General features: G+C 45.2%; 1 protein-coding gene across 4 annotated transcripts in view; it reads left to right on the forward strand.

Annotated features, from left to right (window-relative positions):
• The first annotated feature begins 867 nt into the window (after positions 1 to 867).
• GRIA1 (glutamate ionotropic receptor AMPA type subunit 1) overlaps positions 868 to 13,570 on the forward strand; it is a 302,524-nt gene continuing 289,821 nt past the window's right edge. For all 4 annotated transcript variants that reach the window (XM_060146492.1, XM_060146493.1, XM_060146494.1 and 1 more), the window contains exons 1-2: positions 868 to 949; positions 3,938 to 4,075. In XM_060146492.1, coding sequence (XP_060002475.1) covers positions 868 to 949; positions 3,938 to 4,075 — 220 coding nt within the window. The remainder of the gene's footprint in view (positions 950 to 3,937; positions 4,076 to 13,570) is intronic.

Genomic DNA, 13,570 nt, shown 5'->3' on the forward strand with positions numbered 1-13,570 from the left:
GTCTGTCTTCCTGTCATTCCTCCCAGTGTGGGAGGTGGGTAGCTTTTTTCCTTTAAAGCTCCTAGGAGGGATTTCTAGGGTCTTCCCTCAGGAATTAGTTGTAGGAATAATTGGGCCAGTGGAGTGCAGGAGATATATCCAGCACAGACCTCGCGCTCCCAGAAAAAGTGACCTAGATCAAGCAGCGGGTGGATGGAGGACTACTGTGGGGACCCCCTGCCACCTACTGACTTGCAGCTGAACCCACATTCCCAGTTGCATCTGCCAGGCTGGGGGCTGGGGGAGCCGGGGCAGAGAGAGCTGAGGAAGGCGGGGGAGGGCGAAGGGGACCGCAGGGCTGTCCCTTTCGGGCGAGCAGGCTCCAGGTATCACACCCCCTCACCCGCCCGCCCAGCCAGCCATCGGCACACCCAGCAAGGAGACTAAGGTGAGGATGAAGAGGCAGGGGGTGATGCTGGGGAGCCTCGGGAACTGGCTCGCTGGTGGGTACTGGCGTAGAGCTGGCTGCCTGTGAGAGCGTGAGGGGGAGAGCGAGAGAGCAAGGGAGGGAGAGGGAGGCAGGCTGCGAGGAGAGGAGAGCAGAGGAGAGGGAGAGGGGGAGCAGCGCTCAGCTCGCAGGAGGACAGGCTTCTCTTTTCCGTGCTCAGTTAATCTGGCTGTCAGTTGGTGTTAACGCTGCAGTTTAAGCGCTGGGATTCCAAGGGAAACAGACAAACCTCGCAGAAGGCAGGCAGGAAGCAAGCGAGGAAGGAAGGAACGGCAGGAGGAAAAGAACAGGCAGAAGAGAGAGAGGAATAAAGGGAAGGGGGGAAAACACCAAATCTATGATTGGACCTGGGCTTCTTTTTCGCCAATGCAAAAAGGAATATGCAGCACATTTTTGCCTTCTTCTGCACCGGTTTCCTAGGCGCGGTAGTAGGTGCCAATTTCCCCAACAATATCCAGATCGGTGAGTGAGAGGGGCAGCCTCGGGAGGGACTTTCTGGGTCTGGCCAGTTTTTTGTTTTTTTGGGGAGGGGGGAGGGGGTCTGTGTCCCCTCCCCCCAGCCCCACTACGGGCTGTCTTGCTTGGCTGTCTATGCAAAGCTGTCCGGTGATGTGAAGACTTGGACCGCTGGCATGGGGAGGGGTCTTCTCTGGATGGGATGCGGGGCAGAGAAGGGAAGTGCGCTCCCACACAGACACACACACAGGCAGACACAGGTCCTCACACACCACTCACATTCTAGGCATGAGCATGTGAAATGGAGGACCCACTGCTTTGGAGGAAAAACAATCAGGCTGTAACAAGGAAAGGGGTGGTGGGTGTTTAAGGAGTTAACTCCGTGGCTTGGTAGATGGTGCCCGATTTCACCTGTTTATATAAATATGTGTGGTGTGTGTGATTATGGATTAAATATGCACATATATATTTGAGAGAGGCGGTGATTTCTCACCTGGGGGAGGGGAAAGAGACCCTCTAAAAGAAAGAATGAAGGATGCTGGGTTTATTGCAGCCACTAAAATAATGCTAAAAAGGCCCCCCACTCTAGGTGAAGGGGGCTCTCTCTCCTGCTCTGGACTCTTCTAGCTGCCTTCTGTCTGCTGTCTGCCATGCTGGGCTGGTGGTCCCCACTCCTCCGATTCTGGAACTTCCTAGCCTGCCTTTTTTCCTACTCCTTCCATCTCCCACTCCTCTTAGATTTCTCCATCCACAGACACGGTCTACCTTTTACACACACACAAACACACACATCCACATGCTCCTCTCCCCTCCTCTTAGCTTTCCCCATCACTGAGCTCCAGCCTCTCAACTTGGAGACAGGTTTCAACATGCTGCATGCTTTTCTGTTCCCCATTTCCCCTTCCTGGTTGTCACGCTCCTCAAAGGACCCTCACCCTCCCTGTATTTATGGGGCAGCTGACAGCTATTGCTCCTCCTAATAATAACGGGTGAAAGCGAAACAAACAGAAGCAGTAACACCAATAACAACGTGTGTCCACAAGGGCTCGGGGATTCAGTATGACCAGCATCTCAGGGCTGTTTATGTCCCGGAATCCAGCAAGCTGCTTTGCTTGGAGGCATCTTGGTGGGTCTGGGTTCTGATTTCTCTCCCCTGACACAGATACTGCTCCACTAGGGAAAGTTCATGTTCCTAGGAGTTTGTGTCTCTTGTGTGCGTGTGTTTGTGGGGGGATGTGGTGCAGGTGGTCTTTTGTTGGGCACGTATGTGCGGCAGTATCAGTCTCCTTTGGCCTCTCCAGTGTGCTGGCTCTGAGGGTGGCTACAACAGCCATGGAGTAACTTGCTTTGTTTCCTGACACCTGTTAAGCTACATTCTGAAGTGTGTCTGTATATGTGTGTTAGTGCCTTAGACGCAAAACAAAACTTCCTGCCTCTGGGGAAGCTTCTCTTGCAGCCCAGCCTATAGCCACCTACCTCCCCACCCCCACCCGCTCTCTTTCATTCATTGCAGGGGAGGAGGAAGCCTGGGAAGTGTTTGGGGTGTGGTCATCTGGGGGGGGGGAGGGGGGAGCATCAGAATCAAGAAGAATTTTTTTGTTTTTGTCCTTTAAAATGGAGGCATATGACCACATATAAATCACTTGCTCTTACGTGTGGCTCTTCTTTACGTTGGTGCTTATGTACTGCCCATACTTTGCTGATTGGAAATACTTGTCTTAAGATATGAGGACTTGCTTTCTCCAAGTGTATTTGTGTATATTGCCGTGGATATATAAAGGCACAGGGTGTTTTGTGTATACGTAGAGATGCTTGCTTATGTATCTCTGCAGATTTTTCATCATATTTTGCCCCAACCTGTTTGTTCAACTGATTGAACCATTGTTTTTGTTTTCACATAAAAGGTTGAAACGTTCAACTGTAGAACACATGCTGAAAATATCGCGGCCACCAGATAGTACTTGATTCTACTTGTACTGCCTCTAACAAAAGCCTTACAATTTGTTTACTGGTTGTTAAAAACAAATACATATCTACTGTATAAGAAGTTAGAAGTGTGTCACATCGGGATTGGGATTCCTAAGGAATCTGAGATCAACTTCTACGTAAACATTCATTATAGTTCAGTCTCTGGAAACTGCTGACTTTACTTCACAGAAATGCATTTTAATTTATTTATGTGTCCACAGTAAATACAAAGGTAAGGTGTGTACTCTTGTTTCTTGGAACAGGAGCCCCACCAGGCCCCTTTGCTCTGCTTTTTACTAGAATAGAATGTTTGCATCCTCTAGATATCCTTAAGCCCCCAGAGCTTTGAAGCCCAAGGTTCTCCCAGGCAAATAAATACGACGGCAATCCCTTATGTAACAAGTCGTTCCTGGGATCATGAGTGGTGAAAGAAGCAGCAAAACACTGTTTGCAGAAAATCAGTTTTCAGAGGAACTGAATAAACCTTAGAGGATTGTCATACAGGTCTTGCTAGGTCAAAGACTACAAGGGTCAAAGTCAAAGCAAACGGTTATAGTGCTGGAGAAGCTCATAGGCTCCCAGAGCTAGAGTTTACTCTGTAACATGTATTAGCACTACTTCCTGTAAGGCTCTGTGATGAGAAATGGGTCCGATACAGGAAAAATTAGGCACGGTTAGGGTTTACGTACATGCAAGAGCATAGGCAGCCTAAGAGGCTTGCACGAGAAAGGAGGAAGAGAAACTCCAAAACGCTCCTGTTTTCTCTGACCTGAACTGAGTTGAGGGGCGAACAATCAAATATTTGGTCAGTGACAGATGTTAGAGCCCTTGTCACATAAAAGCTCATCTGTGGAACTTGAAGCCTCAGGGTCCAGTTGAGTCTATGTGAATTCTGATCCCCGCTACTAAAGGCAACACCTAGTGAATACGGCCTGGGGAGAAGAAAAGGGCCCATCTGGGGTGGGCTGGTGAGGAATCAAACCGGTCTCTAGCCCAGATACCATGTTGCATTTTCTTTCCTCACAGGGGGATTATTTCCAAACCAGCAGTCACAGGAACATGCCGCTTTTAGATTTGCTTTGTCGCAACTCACAGAGCCCCCAAAGCTGCTCCCCCAGATTGATATTGTGAACATCAGTGACAGCTTTGAGATGACCTATAGATGTAAGTAATTGCTTCTATTTCTGAGATTTCTTTCTGCGATCGACCAATGAAGGGAGGGCCTGTACGTAGGTGGCGATGTTGCAAAAAATGACGAGGTGTCATCTGTATTCGTAACAGAAAGCCCTCCAAGAAAAATTTCCAGGGCCTTTTGAGTGATTCCATCAGTTGGTATGTTAGATCCTGTAGCATTTCATAGAATGGGTTTGCTTTTTCACTGCCAGATAACTTTCAATGCCAGCACAACGAGGACTGGGGTTGACTGAATCTCCCCTACACCTCGCAGAGGTTTTCTGGTTCCATTGAGAGTTTCACACTTAGGAAACTTCTGAGAGGCGTAGAATAAAAGGTTCTGACTTAGAAAATGTGGCTTAAAGTGCTTACGCCTTTCCTGTGCACAGTTAAAAGGAGAAAACGTCGCTATAGCTTGATAAGGAAGGATAGCTGAGAAGGTGTCTATTTGGTTTCCCATTTTTAGAAATGACCAATAACGATTTTAAAAAATTGATGCCTCGGGCTTCCCTGGTGGCGCAGCGGTTGAGAGTCCGCCTGCCAATGCAGGGGACACGGGTTCGTGCCCCGGTCCGGGAAGATCCCACATGCCGTGGAGCGGCTGGGCCCGTGAACCATGGCCGCTGAGCCTGCGCATCTGGAGCCTGTGCTCCGCAATGGGAGAGGCCACAACAGTGAGAGGCCCGCGTACCTCAAAAAAAAAAAAAAAAAAATTGATGCCTTGATTATTTCCAAAATACTTTGAAGTGACGGATGGCTTACACAGTTTTTAGGATGGCCTTTGAGCACAAAACAGAACAGAGGTGATCCCAAGAAGGAGAAAGGAGAGGCCAATTTCTGCCATCTGAACAGAATGCATTATAAAATGCGGGCAACAAACACCATTCTGAGTTTTTCTGACAAGTAGGGCTGAAAAGGAAACCTGTGTGGTGGCATGATTGCCATTTGAAGACAGGTGAAAGCATAAAATTTAATCAGTAGAGACATTTTCCCTCCAGGGATTAAGCTCAAATAGGAATTGATGGCATGGAAGTGTGAGCTGAATGGGCAAGAACAACTCGAAAGTGGATTAAATTGGCACTGCAGGCTCTGGGTGCCACTGTGGCCATGGTGGCTTCTGCTGAGCTGTAGATGGCAGAAGGCATGCACCATATTTCCTTCATTGCTTTCCCACATTCCCCTCCCGGTGAGCTCTCCATGATTTGAATTGAACACATTCAAACTGAGAATTCAGCATTCTCCCTATCCCTAAGACCACTCATAAGAAAATGTATATGCAAATTGCAAGAATTATAATTATTCCAATTACTCAGCCGTAAAAAAAGAATGAAATAATGCCATTTGCAACGAGATGGATGGACATAGAGCTTATCATACTAAGTGAAATAAATCAGAGAAAGACAAATATCATATGATATCACGTATGTGGAATCTAAAAGAATGATACAAATGATCTTATTTACAAAACAGAAACAGATTCACAGACACAGAATACAAACTTATTGTTACCAAAGGGGAAAAGCGGGGAGGGGGACAAATTAGGAGTTTGGGATTAACAGATACACACTGCTATATATAAAATGGATAAACAACAAGGACCTACTGTATAGCACAGGGAACTATATTCAGTATCATGTAATAACCTATAATGGAAAAGAATCTGAAAAAGAATATATATATGTGTGTATATATATGTGTTTGTGTGTATATATATATATATATGACTGAATCACTTTGCTGTACACCTGAAACATTGTAAAGCAACTATACTTCAATAAAAAGAAGAGTTATAATGATTTCAGATTCCATTTACTGAGGACTTACTGTGTGTCAAGAACTATGATAAGTATTTTATGGACAATTATAGTAACATTCATTACCGTTTATTGAACATCCACTGTGGCCCTGCAACGCACTAATTGCTTTTCATGTGTTAGTTTGTTTAATCCTCACAGGAGCCCTGCAGTGCTCTATATTATCTTCCTTTTAGAGGAGAGGAAACTAAGGCTGCAACAGGTTATATAACTTGTCCAGGGTCACCCAAGAAGTAAATGGTGGTCTTGTGACGCCAAGGTACATGTTTCTGAGCACTGCGATAGATACAGAGATCCCATGGTAACTTGATCAATTTCACTGAGATTACCCCAGAAATAAAAGGGAATTTTCAGAGTTTTATAAGGCAGTAGCCTGATAAAGCACCGAGGCAGAAAACCTTATAATGCTTCAAACTGTAGCCATGATTTTGCACAGGAGTGTCCCACTGAATAAATAAAACAGCAATTCTGCATTCTGGTAATGCTGAGGTTGAAAATCTTGTCAACTGTGTTACTCACTACCCTTAAAAGTGAGCTGAAGTTTAACTGTTGAATTGTAGTTCTGTGAAACCATCTCCCTGGAAAGCTAAAATAATATTGAGTAGGTATGTGGTTATTAGATAACCTGCCATTTCTTTCAATGTGGCTTAAAGGAGAATTTTTCAAGGGAGGATTTAGGTGTGGGCATCAATATATCTAAAAACCACCAGAGATTATGCATAACCTATTGCATGCATGTGCATATTTTAATTTATTCCCTGGGTAGAGGCTCCATAGCTTTTGCCACCCTCTCAAAGGGATCCATTACTCTAGGATTATTTGCTTAGGGAATCTAGAAGAATAAATGGCTGGCATGTGTATTCACTCATACTGCTGAGAACTGTCTACAACAGAGCTCGGTGGAAAGAGATGTTAACTGCTATTCTAGTGTCAAGGTGTTGACTGACAGGACAAAATAATAAAAGACAAAAATTAGAGGAAATGTTCTAAGGCAAAAGGTGGTGCTTCTGTACCGTTATCTTAACAACCTAAGACTTGATCTCTAATAGGGTTGTTGGCCTTTTATTGGAAGGATTGAAATGTGATACAGGCAATGTCATCCACTGTGGTTAATGAACCGGAAGTGAGTGGATATGGGTTCTTGAACTTGATTCCTGCCATATACCAGTGTATAGTTTTCTATGAATTTGATCATTCTTCTTTTTTCCCCCAAACTGTTCCTGTCTTTATTTATTCTTTTTTAACATCTTTATTGGAGTATAATTGCTTTACAATGGTGTGTTAGTTTCTGCTTTATAACTAAGTGAATCAGCTATACATATACATATATCCCCATATCTCTTCCCTCTTGCTTCTCCCTCCCTCCCACCCTCCCTATCCCACCCCCTAGGTGGTCACAAAGCACCGAGCTGACCTCCCTGTGCTATGTGGCTGCTTCCCACTAGCTATCTATTTTGCATTTGGTAGTGTATATATGTCCATGCCTCTCTCTCACTTTGTCACAGCTTACCCTTCCTCCTCCCTGTGTCCTCAAGTCCATCCTCTAGTAGGTCTGCATCTTTATTCCCGTCTTACCCCTAGGTTCTTCATGACAATTTTTTTTTCTTTTTAGATTCCATATATATGCATTAACATACGGTATTTGTTTTTCTCTTTCTGACTTACTTCACTCTGTATGACAGACTCTAGGTCCCTCCACCTCACTACAAATAACTCAATTTCATTTCTTTTTATGGCTGAGTAATATTCCATTATATATATGTGCCACATCTTCTTTATCCGTTCATCTGTCGATGGACACTTGGGTTGCTTCCATGTCCTGGCTATCGTAAATAGAGCTGCAAGAACTTGGTCATTCTTTAAACGTTTTCTTCAATGCTATGAACTGATATGGTCATTGGAAAAACAGATGATAAAAGGTCCTTACTCTTAAATGGCTTACGGTCCAATGGGGACTCTGCTGTGTGTCCAAGAACTGAGAGGGTACTGGGCAATTGGGGTAGCTATGGTGGCAATGTAATTTCCACCCTGCCTGTAAGATTCTTTGTTAACTTTCATCTGAGACTAGCGAACCCTTTGGGGCTGTGTCCACTGTGATCCATTGGTCTGGGAAAACTGATACCTGTCCCAATTTGGATTGAGTAAAAAAGTGTCGAAGGGAGCAGAGAGGTTTTAGGTATGATGCCTTAACTAATCATTTATTGAAAACTAAGAAAGCATCTTATTGAGATTTAATTTCATGTGCTTTTTTGAAATCTGGACTAGTAGTTAACCTTAAGTTAACTCTCCAAGTCTTACCTCCAGAAAATAACCAAATCTTTATTTTTTCATCATTTTCCTGTCATTTGTTTTTTTCCTATACATTTTGCTATTCATGATCCCTCCACCAGAGGGTGGAGAAGGGAAAGGAGAGGAAGTATAACATGAGCTATTCCTGCTAGATGTATTAGCAACAGGGGACATTAAAAAGGCAGAGTGGTCCTTAGAGGGTAGGGAATGCAGGGGAGAGTATCGCTAATACCTCCAGGCAAGATGAGAGTTCTGCGTCTTCTTTGCATTCCATCTTTCCTTCTTTCCTTTTCCACCATCATTAAGGGACAAAGTCTGAATCAGCAACCCAAATGCTTTAGGATCTCCTCTGAGTATACTTCCAAGCCCACAAGGGCAGGAGTTGAGGGGTCTGTCCACAGAGGTGGTAGTTACTGACTAGCTGTTCAGCTTATCTTGGTGTCTTTATGGTAAGTATAAATAAAGGGACAGATGAAATACTAATTGGGGTTCCTATTAGATTTCTGAGGAGCACTGTTGCAACTTAATCCTTACTTTTCATTTATTCATCCATTTATTTGTTCAGCAAATACATGCTGAATTTCCACTGTATGCCCAGCACAGTGCCAGGTGCTAGGAATATAACGGCCAACAAAGAAGACACAGCTTCTTTCCCTGTGGGAGTTACAGTTTAGCCTAGAGATCCTCAAACTTCAGCGCACAGAAAATTCACCCACGGAGCTTGTTTAAAGCAAGACTCAGGGGCAGACTCTAGACTTCCTGAATCAGAATATTCAGGAGCTGGCCCTGGGGAGATCTGACAGCAGGTAATATGGGCATCCCACTTGACAAAGCTCTTTAAAAACCTTGTATTCCTCTAGCAAGCAGTTTTTGAGCCCTTAACCAAGTCCAGGCGTGGTGCTAAGCACTAGAAATGTAGACAAAAGTAAGACATGTTCCCACCCTGGAGGACTTTATCCCTAGTGAAACCAACCGTCCTATAAAGAGAAGTTAAAAATGTAATGTTGTAAGTGTTACAGTAGTCACTTGCAGGGAGTGTTAGAGATGCTTTGAAAAGCAGGGTTGGCCTCTCAGAGGGTGGTGGTTGATTTGAGTCTCACTGATAAATGGAAGCTTTCTAAGAGGTCAAGGTGAGGGGGCCAAAAGGAAATGAGGCAAGTGTGTTCCAGGCAGAGGGAAGAGCGTGTGCAAAAGGAAAGAGAACGCTTTACCTAGTTCTTCCCCTGCTCTGACCTCCTGTGTCACTCCACGCTGGGCCTCTCATTTGCCAGTTGTCAAATGCTGAGGAAGGGGTGACCTGATGGCTAGCCCCAAGCCACTTTCAGCACAGTGTTTAAGAAGCATTGAATTGCATGTCGGAATTTGGGTATCTTAGCTCTCTTTGAAATTTCAAACCATTTGGCAACACTGGACCCTGGGTCTACGTAGCCCCAGTTGGCTAGGACGGGAGTATCCCACCTGCATGGCTTCTCTCTCGAGCAGCCCACTTCTCTCCTTTTCTTCACCTGCCTGGCTCCTGGAAGCATTGAGCTTTTAAGCCCCAGTTGATTTGCTCTGCAATGTTGCCTGTGTTGTGTGTTTAGAGGTCAACCCTACCACCAGAATGTGAATTGCTGTTCAGAAAGACCATGTTTAGCTGTTGTTTGGTGTTGCTGAGAACACCTGGCACAGGGCTATTCCCTTAACACAAACGAACAAATGTTTCCAGGAATCAGAGAGTGACACAGCATAGATGCTGGGAGCTTAAATAACAATCAGATGGAATGCAGTGTGCCTATTTCCAGTGGGTCTCCCTCTGTCATGGACCTACTTAGGAAGCCCAAGGGCATTCTCACAAGATGTTGGGTGCTGGCAACAGACACATGGCCTCTTAGCTTTTGCCTGAGCAGCCCTCATCATTTTCAGAACTGCAAACTAACAGTTCCAGAGACTTGTTTTGCCTGACCTGCATGATGCTTTTCAAAATTTGGGATAAAAATCCGAATTTCTGGCTTCTTTGGAAAAATTCAGGGCATCAGGCAACTATGGACCCACATTCCTGCTCCGCTTCTACTGTCTAGAGCTGAGAAGTGCTGACCGATTTAAGTATAAGGTATAATCTCTCAAGTTTACCGAAGTCCTGACCGCTCCTTATCAGACATGTGGCCAGTATAACAAATTATGTTACTTGGCCAGGCCTGTAAGTAGGCCAACGTGCTCACACCTGATTTATACACTTCAGCATCTGCCATTTTATTATTTTATTTTAATAATATCTATTCCTCACCCTGCAATAAACAGTAGAGGCCACGAAAGATATGTAACTCCTGCTCTCAAAAAACTGGTCTAGGGAGTTCCCTGGAGGTCCAGTGGTTAGGACTCCGCGCTTCCACTGCAGGGGGCAAGGGTTCAATCCCTGGTCTGAAAACTAAGATCCTGCAAGGCGTGTGGCACAGCAAAAAAAAAAAAAAAATTGATCTATATGTACTAATGAAACTGTTGGGAAGATAAACAAGGATTATTCTGAAGACCTACCATATGCCAGAGACTTCACATATGTTGTCTTATTTATACTTTATAATAATCTTGAGAGGTTATTATCTCCATTTTATAGATGATGCTACTGAGAGTGAGAATGATTAAGTGTCTTCTCCATATTACCCAGTGAAGAAGAGCCTAAACTAATATGTGAAGCCAGCTTTGCAAACTCCAAAATTCGCTGAGCTTTCACCCTTTTAAGACAGAGGAACATTATGGACACAAACAAAGTGAAACGGCAGGAAAAGAGCCCAACACAAGAAGTGGCGAAAGAAGTGAAGTTTACGATTCAGGATTAGGTGCTAAGACTTCCAAGGCAGAGGCAGATGGCTGTGGATGAGGAATACTTCTTGCAGGAGGTGGAACTGGAGCAGGTACTGAAGGGTGGAGCAGGTTTGGGGCGTGTCCTGAGTGGAGGGTTTTTGCGCGGGTAGAGTCACAATATTTCTCCTCCCCTCGTCTCTACCACTACGGCATATATTTATTTTTGCAAGGTGGAGAGTTCAGACTTTATCTCTTGCATCCATGCTGAGCTCCCGGTCACATGGCAGATGTCTGCATTTCTCTGGTTGATGTTACAGTGTGATTGCGGTTTCTCCACCTTCACCTCTGCCCTCACTTTGAGACACACAGGCCCCAACATTGTCTGTGCCTGACTCTTGGTTCTTATGATAATATTGATGATCATAAGTTTTTTGATGCAGAAGAGTGTCAACACTGCTTCCTCTGATTAGTTTGAAGACCTCTGCTGCGATGGGTGAGATTACTATTCCTTTAGATGCTCAAGATAAAGTAGTCATATAGGACATTTGGGAAAGTTAAGATTCATTTATGTGTTCATGCGTTCCTTCAAAGCACTTTTACTATTGCCCCCTATGGAGCATATGTACCATTACAGCCCCCTCTCCTACCCTTGCAGACAGCATTCATTGATTACAGACTTCTTCTCCACTGAATCTAGACATGGCTTTAAATTCCCTCTCACCAGAACATTCCAGGCAGTGACTACAAATCGGTCAGAGTTGCAGTTGATACACGAGATAAAATCCATTTGCCATTACAAGGCATTACACTAGGAATTGGGGGAGATGAAATGCATTAGTCATTGATTCTCCCCTTAAGGGGCTCAGGTTCTTACAGAGAAAATAGGCATGCACAAAAAACTGATATAATGGAGAGGTTCTCTGCACTCCCCTTCTCTCACTCACACACACATTGAGAGAAGGGAAGGAAAACTTCCAGTTGGAGGAATCAGACCAGGTAGGTAGAAGGGCAGGTGGAATGTAGATGGGAAGATAGGAAGATACACACGTGTCCACACACACACACACACACATACACGCACACACCAAGTCTGACCAGTGAAGAGTATATGGGATTGAGATTTGAAGACATGGACTCAAGTGCTGGACTGTTTTCTTGAGTCATTCATGTGTTACTTCAGAGGCCCACGCCCATGCTTATTTGCACGATGAAGCTCCTATGACCTCTAAGAGTCCTTCTAGGGCTACATTTCAATGATGAGAGTGCATGGAAAACTCCAGGAATACACAATTAAGAGACGAAGCTTTTGTACCAGCCTTTGGCTGGACAGAGGCTCACTAAACAAATTGGGACTCTGAGAAATGCTCTGAACCCTGTCCACCGAGTTGCACAGCCAAGCTACATTTGTACGCAGATACAGGGGAATTAAGCCAACCATGGGCCTCAGGTGCATTCATTCAATATCCCGCTAGTATTTATGGAGTGCTTACTATTGTGAACAAAAACAGAAAGCAGCCCTGTGCTCATGGAGCTTACTGGCTAGTAAGGGATGCAGCTATTAGTCAAATAATCATACAAATGAGGGCATGATTATAGATCAGGATAAAGACGTGAAAGAAAGGGCCATGATTCAATGAAAGCATATTACAAAGGAACTGTCTTTGGGCAGAGAGGTGAATAGGTGTTTGAGCTGAGAACTGAAGGCTTTTTGGTGATGTGGTGTCGGGAACAGGAGGAATATTCTAGAAGCTTTCCGGGCAGAGGGCTGATGGGGGGGGTAAGGGGTGCGGGAGTATGGGGCTGGGGACGGTGGCAAGGGCCAGGCCTGGTGGGCCCTGTTATGGAATTTGACCTTTAGCCCAAGCGCTGTGGGAAACCCACTGAAGGGTTCTAAGCAGAGAGGTGTCACGTTCAGGTGTCTGCTTCTCACTGGGAATCAGAGGCTCAAGAACACTTGGCCGCTTTCAGGTCCCCTGGAGATGTTTTGCTAATGTCTTTGTTCCTTTATTTCCATCCCCAGTTTGGGATGGAGTCGGGCAAAGGAAAGGGGACAGACGCTGGGGGCAAGGGGAGGCTCTTGGCTGGGCGCAGGGGTCATATGCTGTATGTGGCTCTGTGGTGTGTCTGTGGATGTGCTCTCGGAGACGAAGCTGATCCAGCAGAGGGCCAAGACATTTGGTGAGTATGTGTGCGGAGGCAGAGAATCATCTAGAACTCCACTTAATTTATCAGACGGGAAGGCTACACTACACTGAGTCCTGGCCTCCATTCAAACCGGGCAACTCAATGCTCCTCAAGTTCACACTGCTGTTTCCTCCACCTACACACTACGCCTCCCATATTCCCTTATCGAAATTCTGTCCCTCTGGTCTGTCCTAGCTCTTGCATCATCTTCTCTCCTCATCCTCCCTTGCCCCAGCCCCCCACATTCACACACTCCTCTGTCCCGTAGCCCTTTGTATCTTCCTTGTAGAAGCTGTCACACTTAGCCCTGGGTTTTAGCTGCCTGGACCCTTATTTTATCTGCCCCACTGGACTAAGTAACTGGGGAGCAGTGACCTTGTTTTCTTTAGCTTCCCATCACAGTCTCCACCAGAGAACA

This window comes from Lagenorhynchus albirostris, chromosome 3 (assembly GCF_949774975.1).
Source record: "Lagenorhynchus albirostris chromosome 3, mLagAlb1.1, whole genome shotgun sequence".
Classification (NCBI taxonomy): Eukaryota; Metazoa; Chordata; class Mammalia; order Artiodactyla; family Delphinidae; genus Lagenorhynchus; species Lagenorhynchus albirostris.